Source organism: Bufo bufo, chromosome 5 (genome assembly GCF_905171765.1).
Source record: "Bufo bufo chromosome 5, aBufBuf1.1, whole genome shotgun sequence".
Lineage (NCBI taxonomy): Eukaryota > Metazoa > Chordata > Amphibia > Anura > Bufonidae > Bufo > Bufo bufo.
Window position 1 is genome coordinate 357152104 of NC_053393.1, and position 17035 is coordinate 357169138.

Consider the following 17035-nt stretch of genomic DNA (forward strand, 5'->3'; position numbering starts at 1 on the left):
TCTTTCCTATATACACTGCTCAAAAAAATAAAGGGAACACTTAAACAACACAATGTAACTCCAAGTCAATCACACTTCTGTGAAATAAAACTGTCCACTTAGGAAGCAACACTGAGTGACAATCAATTTCACATGCTGTTGTGAAAATGGGATAGACAACAGGTGTAAATTATAGGCAATTTGCAAGACACCCCCAATAAAGAAGTGGTTCTGCAGGTGGTGATCACAGACCACTTCTCAGTTCCTATGCTTCCTGGCTGATGTTTTGGTCACTTTTGAATGCTGGCGGTGCTTTCACTCTAGTGGTAGCATGAGACGGCGTCTACAACCCACACAAGTGGCTCAGGTAGTGCAGCTTATCCAGGATGGCACATCAATGCGAGCTGTGGCAAGAAGGTTTGCTGTGTCTGTCAGCGTAGTGTCCAGAGCATGGAGGCGCTACCAGGAGACAGGCCAGTACATCAGGAGATGTGGAGGAGGCCGTAGGAGGGCAACAAGCCAGCAGCAGGACCGCTACCTCCGCCTTTGTGCAAGGAGGAACAGGAGGAGCACTGCCAGAGCCCTGCAAAATGACCTCTAGCAGGCCACAAATGTGCATGTGTCTGCTCAAACGGTCAGAAACAGACTCCATGAGGGTGATATGAGGGCCCGACGTCCACAGGTGGGGGTTGTGCTTACAGCCCAATACCGTGCAGGACGTTTGGCATTTGCCAGAGAACACCAAGATTGGCAAATTCGCCACTGGCGCCCTGTGCTCTTCACAGATGAAAGCAGGTTCACACTAAGCACATGTGACAGACGTGACAGAGTCTGGAGACGCCGTGGAGAACGTTCTGCTGCCTGCAACATCCTCCAGCATGACCGGTTTGGCATTGGGTCAGTAATGGTGTGGGGTGGCATTTCTTTGGAGGACCGCACAGCCCTCTATGTGCTCGCCAGAGGTAGCCTGACTGCCATTAGGTACCGAGATGAGATCCTCAGACCCCTTGTGAGACCATATGCTGGTGCGGTTGGCCCTGGGTTCCTCCTAATGCAAGACAATGCTAGACCTCATGTGGCTGAAGTGTGTCAGCAGTTCCTGCAAGACGAAGGCATTGATGCTATGGACTGGCCCGCCTGTTCTTCAGACCTGAATCCAATTGAGCACATCTGGGACATCATGTCTCGCTCTATCCACCAACGTCACATTGCACCACAGACTGTCCAGGAGTTGGCAGATACTTTAGTCCAGGTCTGGGAGGAGATCCCTCAGGAGACCTTCTGCCACCTCATCAGGAGCATGCACAGGCGTTGTAGGGAGGTCATACAGGCAAGTGGAGGCGACACACACTACTGAGCCTCATTTTGACTTGTTTTAAGGACATTACATCAAAGTTGGATCAGCCTGTAGTGTGTTTTTCCACTTTAATTTTGAGTGTGACTCCAAATCCAGACCTCCATGAGTTGAAAAATTTGATTTCCATTTTTAATTTTTGTGTGATTTTGTTGTCAGCACATTCAACTATGTAAAGAACAAAGTATTTCAGAAGAATATTTAATTAATTCAGATCTAGGATGTGTTATTTTTGTGTTCCCTTTATTTTTTCGAGCAGTGTATTTACTTGTATATAAAGTGCAAGTGCTGCCAAAAATTGCAAGGAAGAGGCACTCCGATACAACCTGTATATCACATAAAGGAGGGCCTCATTCACATTGTGGTACAATTGTTCAGGTAGTGGGACTCCTACACTCATAAAGCCTATGCACTAAGGGAATGGGCTGCCAAAAATTACAATGAACCAGCACTCCAATACACCCTTGAAAAATTATGATTGCTGGCCTGCTGGTGACCCTCAAAAACATTAGGAGCAAGGGCCTGCTGTTGACCCTCTAAAACATAAGGGGCGAGGGCCTGCTGCTGATCTGACCATCTAAAACATTAGGGGGTGAGGGCCTGCTGCCGAGCTGACCATCTAAAAAAATTTATGGGTGAGGGCCTGCTGCTAACCATCTAAAATCTAACCATCTAAAAAAAATTGTGGGCGAGAACCTGCAGCCAAGCTGACCATCTAAAACATTATGGGCAAGTGCCTGCTGCTGAGCTGACCATCTAAAAAAATTTGTGGGCGAGGTCCGGCTGCAAAGCAGACTATCGAAAAAAAATTGTGGGCGAGGGCCTACTGCTGAGCCTGCCATCTAAAAAATTTTGTGGGCGAGGGCCTGCTCCCGAGCTGACCATCTAAAAAATTTTGTGGGCGAGGACCTCTTGCCGAGCTCACCATCGAAAAAGATTTGTGGCGAGGGCCTGCTGCTGAGCCTGCCATCTAAAAAAATTTGTGGGCGAGGGCCTGCTGCCGAGCTGACCATCTAAAAAAAATTGTGGGCGAGGACATGCTGCCAAGCTGACCATCTAAAAAAATTTGTGGGAGAGGGCCTGCTGCCGAGCTGACCATCTAAAAAATTTTGTGGGAGGGGGCCTGCTGCCGAGCTGACCATCTATTAAATTTTGTGGTCGAGGGCCTACTGCCGAGCTGACCATCTAAAACATTATGGGCGAGGGCCTGCTGCTGAGCTGACTATCTGAAAAATTTTGTGTGTGAGAGCCTGCTGCCAAGCTGACCATCTAAAAAAAATTGTGGGCGAGGGCCTGCTGCCAAGCTGACCATCTAAAAATTTAGGGGTGAGAGTCTGCTGCTGAGCTGACCCTCTAAAACATTATGGTTGAGGGCCTGCTGGTGACCCTCAAAAACATTATTTGTGAGGGCCTGCTGGTGACCCTCTAAAACATTATTGGTCAGGGTCCGCTGCTGAGCTGACCCTCTAAAACATTAGGAGCGAGGACAGCCTAATAAGCATGTTGATATGATTGAGGAGGAGGACAAGAAAAGGGAGATCGAACCATATACCTTTTTAGTGGTGGAAGGGGTACATGGGAATACAGTGTTTTCAATACACCATAAAAGTCACATTTAAAGTACCTTTATGTTCAGTCACTTTCCTCTGGTGGAGTAGAGAAGTCAGGGGCAATCCAGGCCTTGTTCATTTTTATAAGAGTCAACCGGTCAGCATTTTCAGTTGACAGGCAGATGCGCTTATCAGTTATTATGCCCCCATCAGCACTAAATACACGCTCTGACCAGCACCTCCAAGGCGTAGAGTGCCAGTTCATGCCACATGTCCAGCTTGGACACCCAATAGTTGTAAGGCACACAGAGATCACTGAGGATGCTGACACAGTCTGCTAAGTACTCCTTCACCATCTTCCAAAATGTTTCCCTCCTTGTGACACTAGCCCGCACATCAGGTTAAGGGTGCTGGCGGGGTGTTATAAAACTGTCCCAGGCCTTGGAGAGTGTTGCCCTGCCTCTGTTGGAACTGCTATGTGTTCCCCTCATCTCTCCTCCTCGGTTGGCCAAGGAACTACGTACTCTGCAGCCAATGTTGTCAGCTGGAAATTTTGGGAGCAATTTCTCCGCAAGGACCTTCTGGTATTGCACCATTTTGCTCATCCACCACAGGAATGAGACATAAGAAGTTCTCTTTGTAGCGGGGGTCGAGAATGGTGAACAACTAGTCATCGGTGTTGGCCAAAATGCGTACAACGCGAGGATCGCGGGAAAGGAAGCCTAACATAAAGTCAGCCATGTGTGCCAGAGTACCAACAGACAAGACTTTGCTGTCCTCATCAGGAGGATGACTCAATCTCCTCATCCTCTTTCTCCTCTTCTATCCATCCACGCTGAACAGATGGAATAAAACTTCCATGGGTACTACCCTTTGTAGCGGAGGCAACAGTCTCCTGCTCCTCCTCCTCCTCATCATCCAATTCGCGCTGAGAAGATGAACTGAGGGTGGTCTGGCTATCGCCCTGTGTACTTTCTTTCCCCATTTCCACCTCTTCCACATGCAAAGCGTCCGCCTTAATTGTGAGCAGCGATCATTTGAGTATACACACTGATAATAGCGTTACCGCTGATAATAGCGTTATCGCCGCTCACCATCTGTGTTGATTGCTCAAAGTTGCTTAAAACCTCACAGAGGTCAGACATCAATGCCCACTTGTCGCTTGTGAAGAGCGAAAGCTGACTGGAAAGGCGACGACCATGTTGCAGCTGGTATTCCACTACTGCCCTCTGATGCTCACAAAGCCTGGCCAACATGTGGAAAGTGGAGTTCCAGCGAGTGCTCACGTCGCACAACAGTCGGTGAGCTGGCAATTGCAAGCGCTGCTGCAGTGTTGCCAGACCGGTGGAAGCTGTCGATGACTTGCGGAAATGGGCACACACGCGGCGCACCTTCAGTAGCTCAGGCAAATTGGGGTAGGTTTTGAGAAACCGCTGAACCACTAAGTTGAACACGTGGGCTAGGCATGGTATGTGTGTGAGCTTGCCAAGCTCTTAAGCCACCACCAAGTTACAGCCATTATCAGACACAACCATGCCTGTTTCTATGTTGAGTGGCGAGAGCCGCAGCTCAGTCTTGTCCCTTACCCCCTGCCACAGCTCTGCGGCGGTGTGCTGTTTGTTACCTAAGCAGATCAGTTTAAGCACGGCCTGTTTGATAATTCAGAGGTGGAAGTGGAGGAGGCGGAGGAAGAGAAGGGGGGGTTGCAGCCACTAACGTAGGTGGTGGCGGAAACCCTGCTGGAAGTAGGGCCCGCAATACTTGGCGTCGGTAGCACCTGTGCCATTCCAGGGTACGACTCACTCCCGGTTCACTCAGTGTGCTGTCAGGGAAATGTAGCATCCCTAGCCAAAAGCACTTGTCCATGTGTCAGTCGTTAAGTGGACCTTCCCAATAACTGCGTTGGTCAGGGCAAGGGTGATGTTACTCTGGTCATCCTCCTGACTTGTTGACCTAACAACAACCTCAATTTTTGACAACTTTGTCTTATCCTCATCATGAAACTCTTGAGGCACTAATTACGGTTGACTTTTTGACAACTATATCTCATCATCATCATCATCATCCACCTCGTGAAACACTAATTGCCATTCCCCACCGTCATCTTCTTCTGACTGTGGATGTTCCAGAGTTTGGAAATCAGGGCACAAGATCTCCTCATGTCCCTCTTCAAGCGGGCTTGGCGAGAAGCCCAAATTAAGGAATGGCGATGAAAACAGCTCCTCGGAATATCCGAGCGTGGGATCACTTGTTTGCCAAGACTCTTCATGGTGGGTGGAACAAGTATCAGGGTGAGGATTCTATTGACCAGACTCTTAGCTACTGAGACTTGACTTTGTGGAAGACAGGGTGGTGCTTAACCGACTGGAAGTATGATCTGCTGCAATCCAACCGACCACCTGGTCTCACTGGTCTGTCTTTGAGAGTGGTGTCCTGCGCTGCCCTGCAAACTGTTACATGAAGCTAGGTATTGTGGATGAGTGTGCTTCTTGTGCTCTGGCAGCATGCACAGTTTCACCGTGCCCAGGGCCATCTCCTCTGCATGCACCATCAGCAGCACGGCCACTTCCCCATCCCTTACTGCTCGCCTTGCGCATATTAAAAATGCTTGCAAGTATGTCACACGTACAATAGCGCAGGTTTTGTAAGTGTAAGCGCAAATAAAGTACACAGAATGTCACACATATTTTTAGGATGCGCACACGTTAAACAGGAGGTATAGCTCAAGTAATGTCACTATCACCACCACCTAATAAAAAATTACACTGAATGAATGTCACTGATATTTAGGATGTGCACACATTAAACAGGAAGTATAGCACAAGTAATGTCGCTGTCACCACCACGTAATAAAAAATTACACTGAATGAATGTCACTGATATTTAGGATGTGCACACAATAAACAAGAGGTATAGCGCAAGAAATGTCGCTGTCACCACCGCCTAAAAAAAAATTACACTGAATGAATGTCACTTATATTTAGGATGCGCAAACGTTATACAAGAGGTAAAGCGCAAGTAATGTCGCTGTCACCACCGTCTAATAAAAAATTACACTGAATGAATGTCACTGATATTTAGGATGCGCACACGTTAAACAGGAGGTATAGCGCAAGTAATGTCGCTGTTACCACCGCCTAATAAAAAATTACACTGAATGAATGTCACTAATATTTAGGATGCGCACACGTTAAGCAGGAGGTATAGCGCAAGTAATGTCGCTGTCACCACCGCCTTATAAAAAATTACACTGAATGAATGTCACTGATATTTAGGATGTGCACACGTTAAACAGTAGGTATAGCGCAAGTAATGTCACTGTCACCACCGCCTAATAAAAAATTACACTGAATGAATGTCACTGATATTTAGGATGTGCACACGTTAAACAGCAGGTATAGCGCAAGTAATGTCGCTGTCACCAGTGGCTAATAAAAAATTACACTGAATTAATGTCACTTATATTTAGGATGTTCAAACGTTATACAGGAGATGTAGTGCAGGTAATGTTGTTGCCACCAGCAGCAAAAACATTAGACTGAATGTCACTGATATTTCAGATACTCAAAAGATATACAGGAGATGTAGCGCAGGTAATGCAACTGTTCGCAGCGGACACCGTCTACGGAAAAAGTACACTGGATGTCGCAGATATTTTTAGGCTGCGTATGCATTACACAGGAGATGTAGCTCAGATAATGTTGCTGTCACCAGCGGCGAAAAAAATTACACTGAATGTCACTGATATTTCGGATGCACTAAAGTTATACTGGAGATGTAGCGCAGGTAATGTCGCTGCCATCAGCAGAAAAATAAATAGACTGAATGTCACTGATATTTCGGATACGCAAATGTTATACAGGAGATTTAGGGCAGGTAATGTAACTGTCCGCAGCGGACACCGTCTACGAAAAAAGTACACTGGATGTCACAGATATTTTTAGGCTGCGCACACGTTACACAAGAGATGTAGTGCAGATAATGTCAATGTCTGCAGCGGCCAAACAATGTCAAACTGGTTGCGCTAAAAATATATATTGCTGCCAGATACAACTATAGTCCTTAACCACCTCAGCCCCCAGTGCTTAAACACCCTGAAAGACCAGGCCACTTTTTACACTTCTGACCTACACTACTTTCACCGTTTATTGCTCGGTCATGCAACTTACCACCCAAATGAATTTTACCTCCTTTTCTTCTCACTAATAGAGCTTTCATTTGGTGGTATTTCATTGCTGCTGACATTTTTACTTTTTTTGTTATTAATCGAAATTTAACGATTTTTTTGCAAAAAAATGACATTTTTCACTTTCAGTTGTAAAATTTTGCAAAAAAAACGACATCCATATAGAAATTTTGCTCTAAATTTATAGTTCTACATGTCTTTGATAAAAAAAAAAAGTTTGGGTAAAAAAAAAATGGTTTGGGTAAAAGTTATAGCGTTTACAAACTATGGTACAAAAATGTGAATTTCCGCTTTTTGAAGCAGCTCTGACTTTCTGAGCACCTGTCATGTTTCCTGAGGTTCTACAATGCCCAGACAGTACAAACACCCCACAAATGACCCCATTTCTGAAAGTACACACCCTAAGGTATTCGCTGATGGGCATAGTGAGTTCATAGAACTTTTTATTTTTTGTCACAAGTTAGCGGAAAATGATGATTTTTTTTTTTTGATTTTTTTTTCTTACAAAGTCTCATATTCCACTAACTTGTGACAAAAAATAAAAAGTTCTATGAACTCACTATGCCCATCAGCGAATACCTTGGGGTCTCTTCTTTCCAAAATGGGGTCACTTGTGGGGTAGTTATACTGCCCTGGCATTCTAGGGGCCCAAATGTGTGGTAAGGAGTTTGAAATCAAATTCTGTAAAAAATGACCTGTGAAATCCGAAAGGTGCTCTTTGGAATATGGGCCCCTTTGCCCACCTAGGCTGCAAAAAAGTGTCACACATCTGGTATCTCCGTACTCAGGAGAAGGTGGGGAATGTGTTTTGGGGTGTCATTTTATATATACCCATGCTGGGTGAGAGAAATATCTTGGCAAAAGACAACTTTTCCCATTTTTTTATACAAAGTTGTCATTTGACCAAGATATTTATCTCACCCAGCATGGGTATATGTAAAAAGACACCCCAAAACACATTCCTCAACTTCTCCTGAGTACGGGGATACCAGATGTGTGACACTTTTTTGCAGCCTAGGTGGGCAAAGGGGCCCATATTCCAAAGAGCACCTTTCGGATTTCACTCCTCATTTTTTCCTGAATTTGATTTCAAACTCCTTACCACACATTTGGGCCCCTAGAATACCAGGGCAGTATAACTACCCCACAAGTGACCCCATTTTGGAAAGAAGACACCCCAAGGTATTCCGTGAGGGGCATGGCGAGTTCCTAGAATTTTTTATTTTTTGTCACAAGTTAGTGGAAAATGATGATTTTTTTTTTTTTTTTTTTTTTTTCATACAAAGTCTCATATTCCACAAACTTGTGACAAAAAATAAAAACTTCCATGAACTCACTATGCCCATCAGCGAATACCTTGGGGTCTCTTCTTTCCAAAATGGGGTCACTTGTGGGGTAGTTATACTGCCCTGGCATTCTAGGGGCCCAAATGTGTGGTAAGTAGGTAAATGACCTGTGAAATCCGAAAGGTGCTCTTTGGAATGTGGGCCCCTTTGCCCACCTAGGCTGCAAAAAAGTGTCACACATCTGGTATCTCTGTATTCAGGAGAAGTTGAGGAATGTGTTTTGGGGTGTCTTTTTACATATACCCATGCTGGGTGAGATAAATATCTTGGTCAAATGCCAACTTTGTATAAAAAAATGGGAAAAGTTGTCTTTTGCCAAGATATTTCTCTCACCCAGCATGGGTATATGTAAAATGACACCCCAAAACACATTCCCCAACTTCTCCCGATTACGGAGATACCAGATGTGTGACACTTTTTTGCAGCCGAGGTGGGCAAAGGGGCCCATATTCAAAAGAGCACCTTTCGGATTTCACAGGTCATTTTTTACAAAATTTGATTTCAAACTCCTTACCACACATTTGGGCCCCTAGAATGCCAGGGCAGTATAACTACCCCACAAGTGACCCCATTTTGGAAAGAAGAGACCCCAAGGTATTCGCTGATGGGCATAGTGAGTTCATGGAAGTTTTTATTTTTTGTCACAAGTTAGTGGAATATGAGACTTTGTATGAAAAAAAAAAAAAAAAAAAAATAAGCATTTTCCACTAACTTGTGACAAAAAATAAAAAATTCTAGGAACTCGCCATGCCCCTCACGGAATACCTTGGGGTGTCTTCTTTCCAAAATGGGGTCACTTGTGGGGTAGTTATACTGCCCTGGCATTTTCCAGGGGCCCTAATATGTGGTAAGTAGGTAAATGACCTGTGAAATCCGAAAGGTGCTCTTTGGAATATGGGCTCCTTTGCCCACCTAGGCTGCAAAAAAGTGTCACACATGTGGTATCGCCGTATTCAGGAGAAGTTGGGGAATGTGTTTTGGGGTGTCATTTTACATATACCCATGCTGGGTGAGAGAAATATCTTGGCAAAAGACAACTTTTCCCATTTTTTTATACAAAGTTGGCATTTGACCAAGATATTTCTCTCACCCAGCATGGGTATATGTAAAATGACACCCCAAAACACATTCCCCAACTTCTCCTGAGTACGGCGATACCAGATGTGTGACACTTTTTTGCAGCCTAGATGCGCAAAGGTGCCCAAATTCCTTTTAGGAGGGCATTTTTAGACATTTGGATACCAGACTTCTTCTCACGCTTTGGGGCCCCTAGAATGCCAGGGCAGTATAAATACCCCACATGTGACCCCATTTTGGAAAGAAGACACCCCAAGGTATTCAATGAGGGGCATGGCGAGTTCATAGAAATTTTTTTTTTTTGGCACAAGTTAGCGGAAATTGATATTTTTAATTTTTTTCTCACAAAGTCTCCCGTTCCGCTAACTTGGGACAAAAATTTCAATCTTTCATGGACTCAATATGCCCCTCACGGAATACCTGGGGGTGTCTTCTTTCCGAAATGGGGTCACATGTGGGGTATTTATACTGCCCTGGCATTCTAGGGGCCCTAAAGCGTGAGAAGAAGTCTGGAATATAAATGTCTAAAAAATTTTACGCATTTGGATTCCGTGAGGGGTATGGTGAGTTCATGTGAGATTTTATTTTTTGACACAAGTTAGTGGAATATGAGACTTTGTAAGAAAAAAAAAAAAAAATTCCGCTAACTTGGGCCAAAAAAATATCTGAATGGAGCCTTACAGAGGGTGATCAATGACAGGGGGGTGATCAATGACAGGGGGGTGATCAATGACAGGGGGGTGATCAATGACAGGGGGGTGATCAATGACAGGGGGGTGATCAATGACAGGGGTGTAATCAATGACAGGGGGATGATCAGGGAGTCTATATGGGGTGATAACCACAGTCATTGATCATGCCCCTGTAAGGCTTCATTCAGACGTCCGTATGCGTTTTGCGGATCCGATCCATCTATCAGTGGATCCGTAAAAATCATGCGGACATCTGAATGGAGCTTTACAGGGGGGTGATCAATGACAGGGGGGTGATCAGGGAGTCTATATGGGGTGATCACCACAGTCATTGATCACGCCCCTGTAAGGCTTCATTCAGACGTCCGTATGCGTTTTGCGGATCCGATCCATCTATCAGTGCATCCGTAAAAATCATGCGGACATCTGAATGGAGCTTTACAGGGGGTTGATCAATGACAGGGGTGTAATCAATGACAGGGGGGTGATCAGGGAGTCTATATGGGGTGATAACCACAGTCATTGATCATGCCCCTGTAAGGCTTCATTCAGACGTCCGTATGCGTTTTGCGGATCCGATCCATCTATCAGTGCATCCGTAAAAATCATGCGGACATCTGAATGGAGCTTTACAGGGGGGTGATCAATGACAGGGGGGTGATTAGGGAGTCTATATGGGGTGATCACCACAGTCATTGATCACGCCCCTGTAAGGCTTCATTCAGACGTCCGTATGCGTTTTGCGGATCCGATCCATCTATCAGTGCATCCGTAAAAATCATGCGGACATCTGAATGGAGCTTTACAGGGGGTTGATCAATGACAGGGGTGTAATCAATGACAGGGGGGTGATCAGGGAGTCTATATGGGGTGATCACCACAGTCATTGATCATGCCCCTGTAAGGCTTCATTCAGACGTCCGGATGCGTTTTGCGGATCCGATCCATCTATCAGTGCATCCGTAAAAATCATGCGGACATCTGAATGGAGCTTTACAGGGGGGTGATCAGGGAGTCTATATGGGGTGATCACCACAGTCATTGATCATGCCCCTGTAAGGCTTTATTCAGACGTCCGGATGCGTTTTGCGGATCCGATCCATCTATCAGTGGATCCGTAAAAATCATGCGGACGTCTGAATGGAGCTTTACAGGGGGGTGATCAATGACAGGAGGGTGATCAATGACAGGGGGGTAATCAATGACAGGGGGGTGATCAGGGAGTCTATATGGGGTGATCAGGGGCTAATAAGGGGTTAATAAGTGACGGGGGGGGGGGGGGCGGTGTAGTGTAGTGTAGTGCTTGGTGGGACTTTACTGAGCTACCTGTGTCCTCTGGTGGTCGATCCAAACAAAGGGGACCACCAGAGGACCAGGTAGCAGGTATATTAGACGCTGTTATCAAAACAGCGTCTAATATACCTGTTAGGGGTTAAAAAAAACACATCTCCAGCCTGCCAGCGAACGATCGCCACTGGCAGGCTGGAGATCAACTCTCTTACCTTCCGTTCCTGTGAGCGCGCGCGCCTGTGTGCGCGCGTTCACAGGAAATCTCGCGTCTCGCGAGAGGACGCGCCGGCGCGTCCAGGAGGAATGAATCAACCACCTCCAGGACGCGTCTGTGCGTACAGCGGTCCGGAGGTGGTTAAAAGGACTTTTGGGTCTCTAACAAGTTTTAGCAATTTAGTACAGGTTGTACTAAAAATATATATTGCTGCCACACACAATAGTCCTTAAAAGAACTTTTGGGTCTATAACAAGTATAAAAGCTAAAATATTGCTATTTCAATCCCCTACACTATCTCTCCCTTCTGCTTTCCAGTTCTCCCTGACTAATACTGAGCCGAACACGTGTCATCGGGTGCTATATAGCACCCGGCGACATGTTTCGGCCAGCCAATCACTGTAATGCCAGCAGCCAACATGGCTATGACATTACAGTGAATAGCAGTACTTGCCTGCACATTTATTGGCTGCTTAACAGCCAGCAAACGTGCTGGGAGGAGACTCGAGCATCGCGGTCGAGCACACACGGTATTCGGGCCGAACACCGCGATTTGTCGAGCATCGCGATGCTCGTGCGAGTTCGGCCGAGCTTGCTCGCCCAACACTACATGCAGGGACTGGAGCTTGATAAAGAGAGAGCACTGGACCAAAGGAGCAGTGTTCATGAAGCATGTAAGTATGCTTCCTTCCAAAGATCTGGCTTGGAGAGCAAAAAAGTATTTAAAAAAAATGGAATTACCCTTTAAGGTATACTACCAACATAATTTCAAGGTCCACAATTACTGTATCTGTTGATTTTGTCCGTAATGTATTTTTATAGGAGTTGGAGCTTTATTTATCAAATGCAGAACTCCAGAGTTAAAGGGGTATTCCCATCTGGGACATTGATGGCATACCACAAGCATATGTCATCAATGTCAGATAGGTGATGTTCCTATATCTGGGACCCATTCCTATCTCCAGAATGGGACACCTGAAGTGAACATAAAGCAGCTGCACATGTTCGGCCACCCTCTGTTCATCACTGTGGGAGTTCTACAAATAGCCGAGGCAATGGCTATTTCCAGCAGTATCATAATGGTAAATTGAGAGGTGGCTGAGCTTGCACAGAGCACTCTCTATTCATTGCTATGGCATTTATGAAAATACCTGAGCATGCTCGCTATTCTGTTTTTGGAACTTCCATAGTGATGAATGGAAAGCCGCCATGCATGTGCAGTTGGAGTGCACGTCAAGGTCCCATTCTCTAACTAGGAGTGGGTCCCATAGGTGGAGCCTAAACCCATCTGACATTGATGGCATATTCTAGCAATGTTATCAGTGTCCCAGGTGGACCAACACAAAAAGGCATCTGTAACCAGGAAATTCACTGTTAAACAAGACATAATCATACCTAGTTAAGGATCCATTGTTTCACTCTAGAGAAAAAGTACTTTTTATCCATATGAAACTGAGCAGTTATTGGCACTGAGGGTCAGCCCAAACCGCTCTGTGCACCCTTGCTCCTCCTACTTTCTCTACCAGCCCCTCCGTCTCCTTCTTGATTGAAAAGGCCATTTACTTATGCTGGCCATTTACTTAGTGCTTCGCCAGTTTCTGCACAAAAACGCCACAAGACACTATTTTGTGACTTTTTAAAATGCTCATTTTTAAACAGTGCACAACACTGCAGTGTGGAAAGGGAGTGGTGAGGGCTGTACCATGGCTGGTCAATCAGCCCTGGCACATTCACAAATATTTCCACCTTTTCCAGTTGTTAAAGTTGTCGTAAAAACTACTCACACTCAGGGAGTGGAGTAGAATCTCACTCTACAGGGAGTGCAGAATTATTAGGCAAATGAGTATTTTGACCACATCATCCTCTTTATGCATGTTGTCTTACTCCAAGCTGTATAGGCTCGAAAGCCTACTACCAATTAAGCATATTAGGTGATGTGCATCTCTGTAATGAGAAGGGGTGTGGTCTAATGACATCAACACCCTATATTAGGTGTGCATAATTATTAGGCAACTTCCTTTCCTTTGGCAAAATGGGTCAAAAGAAGGACTTGACAGGCTCAGAAAAGTCAAAAATAGTGAGATATCTTGCAGAGGGATGCAGCACTCTTAAAATTGCAAAGCTTCTGAAGCGTGATCATCGAACAATCAAGCGTTTCATTCAAAATAGTCAACAGGGTCGCAAGAAGCGTGTGGAAAAACCAAGGCGCAAAATAACTGCCCATGAACTGAGAAAAGTCAAGCGTGCAGCTGCCAAGATGCCACTTGCCACCAGTTTGGCCATATTTCAGAGCTGCAACATCACTGGAGTGCCCAAAAGCACAAGGTGTGCAATACTCAGAGACATGGCCAAGGTAAGAAAGGCTGAAAGACGACCACCACTGAACAAGACACACAAGCTGAAACGTCAAGACTGGGCCAAGAAATATCTCAAGACTGATTTTTCTAAGGTTTTATGGACTGATGAAATGAGAGTGAGTCTTGATGGGCCAGATGGATGGGCCCGTGGCTGGATTGGTAAAGGGCAGAGAGCCAGCAAGGTGGAGGTGGAGTACTGGTTTGGACTGGTATTATCAAAGATGAGCTTGTGGGGCCTTTTCGGGTTGAGGATGGAGTCAAGCTCAACTCCCAGTCCTACTGCCAGTTTCTGGAAGACACCTTCTTCAAGCAGTGGTACAGGAAGAAGTCTGCATCCTTCAAAAAAAACATGATTTTCATGCAGGACAATGCTCCATTACACGCGTCCAAGTACTCCACAGCGTGGCTGGCAAGAAAGGGTATAAAAGAAGAAAATCTAATGACATGGCCTCCTTGTTCACCTGATCTGAACCCCATTGAGAACCTGTGGTCCATCATCAAATGTGAGATTTACAAGGAGGGAAAACAGTACACCTCTCTGAACAGTGTCTGGGAGGCTGTGGTTGCTGCTGCACGCAATGTTGATGGTGAACAGATCAAAACACTGACAGAATCCATGGATGGCAGGCTTTTGAGTGTCCTTGCAAAGAAAGGTGGCTATATTGGTCACTGATTTGTTTTTGTTTTGTTTTTGAATGTCAGAAATGTATATTTGTGAATGTTGAGATGTTATATTGGTTTCACTGGTAAAAATAAATAATTGAAATGGGTATATATTAGTTTTTTGTTAAGTTGCCTAATAATTATGCACAGTAATAGTCACCTGCACACACAGATATCCCCCTAAAATAGCTAAAACTAAAAACAAACTAAAAACTACTTCCAAAAATATTCAGCTTTGATATTAATGAGTTTTTTGGGTTCATTGAGAACATGGTTGTTGTTCAATAATAAAATTAATCCTCAAAAATACAACTTGCCTAATAATTCTGCACTCCCTGTAGATGCACACTGCCAGAGGATATGTAAAAAGCCAGTCTTGGACAAATGACCCCATAGTGCCTGGTTTAACAGTGAATTTCCTGGTGATAGACTCTCTTTAAAGGGTCACTTTTGATATGTCATAGAGACATATTTATGGGTTCTAAGCACTGAGACCCCCTCCGATCCCTAGAATGAGGAGTACAAAGCGCTCGCATATTGTGCTAGGGATCAGTGGGCCCCTCAGAGCTCAGATCCCTTCTAATCTAAAGTTTTGATATGTCTCTATGACATAGCAAAAGTCTTGTGGAAAGTTAGTGACCTTTTAAACAATAAAATTATTCCTGCTTGCAGGTGTATGCAACTATAAGCATCAACAGAAACTAAATATGCATGCAGTCATCTCCCTCTATGGGAAGCTGTTTGTAGGTAAGTCAAATGCTATTCCCTCTGTCTTCGTTCATCCTGTATGTTTTCTTTGACAGATTAATAAAGATGTCTAGTCCTTATATGAACAACCTTATTATCCTTGGAGGAATGCTTTCCTACGCATCTATATTTCTATTTGGCCTTGACGGATCATTTGTATCAGCAAAAACATTCGAAACTTTGTGCACGGTAAGTAATCTGATGTTTAAAACCTTTTTTCACCCTTATGAAACTGTATTGTTGCTACACGCTGCACAATTGAGTCATACACTGTGCTATGTATTATGCATTGTGGTTGACATTCCTGCTTTCCAGAGTAGTTGCCGTCTTTTCTCTCCTGATAATTTTACTGTGAAGCAAATTTTTAATCGAGGCAGTAGGTTTATGTAGGTTATATGCAGTGGAGTCGTGCCCGATAGTATGTCAAGGGCATTATAGTAAATTCAGAATGTCAAAACGTATGCCATGATGTGCATCTATTATAATGTCATCACATTAAAGGGGTTGTCTCACTTCAGCAAATGGCATTTATCATGTAGACAAAGTCAATTACTAATGTATTGTGATTGTCCATGTTGCCTCCTTTGCTGGTGATTAATTTTTCTATCACATTATACGTTGCTCGTCCCTGGAATTATCACCAACCTGCAAACCAGAAGTTGTGGCAGTGCTTGCACACTATAGGAAAAGGCGCCGGCTTATGTGCACTTCTGTTGTCCCATTCACCAGAGAGGACAGCCTCTTTTCCTATACTATGCAAGCATGGCCACCTCTGCTGGATTGCAGGATGGTCATAATGCCTGGATACAAACAGTGTATAATGCGGTTATTTACCACTCTTTTTTGTCTCACAACTACCAACACCTAAGTTTGTATTACTTTCTATTCAGCAGTTAGCAGTGCTGACATAGGCAGCCAAGCAGATCAATCATGGTCCCTCCATGTTTTTCTATGTACATCTCTCCTAGGCAATGCTGTCTTTGTTCCTATGTTGTAATTGGGATTGTGGCGATGGTGCATGGCCTGTTCCTCATTCTTTTCCTGTTGTGGTTGTTTTTCCTTAGTGGTATCACTGTGTCTATTTCCTTAGAGTATTTAGAGAACAACGTATTTTCGAATAAAGCTGTTACTGATGTTAATAACTCTGTTACAATCAAGGAACATCCGTTTTTTCCCCCCTTTCTTTATATAGATATAAGGGAGAGAAGTTGAAGCTAGTTTTCAGATCAGAGTTGCTAAGCACACCAGTGCCAAATTTATGAAAATTGTACACAGTGATAATACATTTGTTGCAAGTGGTTGCACCTATTTCAGTTAAAATATGCATGTGGGGTTCCTGGCATGAGGTTGCAACTTTTTTACGACCTTATAAAAAGTCACACTTCTGGCCAATTTTTCACTCAAAATCCATAGGTGGCTCTGTAAAGTGCAATGCTCAAAAAGTTGCAAAAAATCCTACCTGCAACTTTCTGAAGCCAGAATTGTGGCATGCATGTCTTGGTAAATTCCCCCTATGTGTGTGTGCGTATCTAATTGCCTTACTATAGAATAGGTTAATAGTTATGTCCAAACAATAGTGA

General features: G+C 44.5%; 1 protein-coding gene across 1 annotated transcript in view; it reads left to right on the forward strand.

Moving 5' to 3' along the window:
- The window catches only part of GABBR2 (gamma-aminobutyric acid type B receptor subunit 2), a 940304-nt gene that overhangs the window by 606238 nt on the left and 317031 nt on the right, over positions 1-17035 (forward strand). Inside the window, exon 11 of the mRNA XM_040433083.1 lies at positions 15512-15644. Within this exon, the coding sequence (XP_040289017.1) occupies positions 15512-15644 (133 nt within the window). The remainder of the gene's footprint in view (positions 1-15511; positions 15645-17035) is intronic.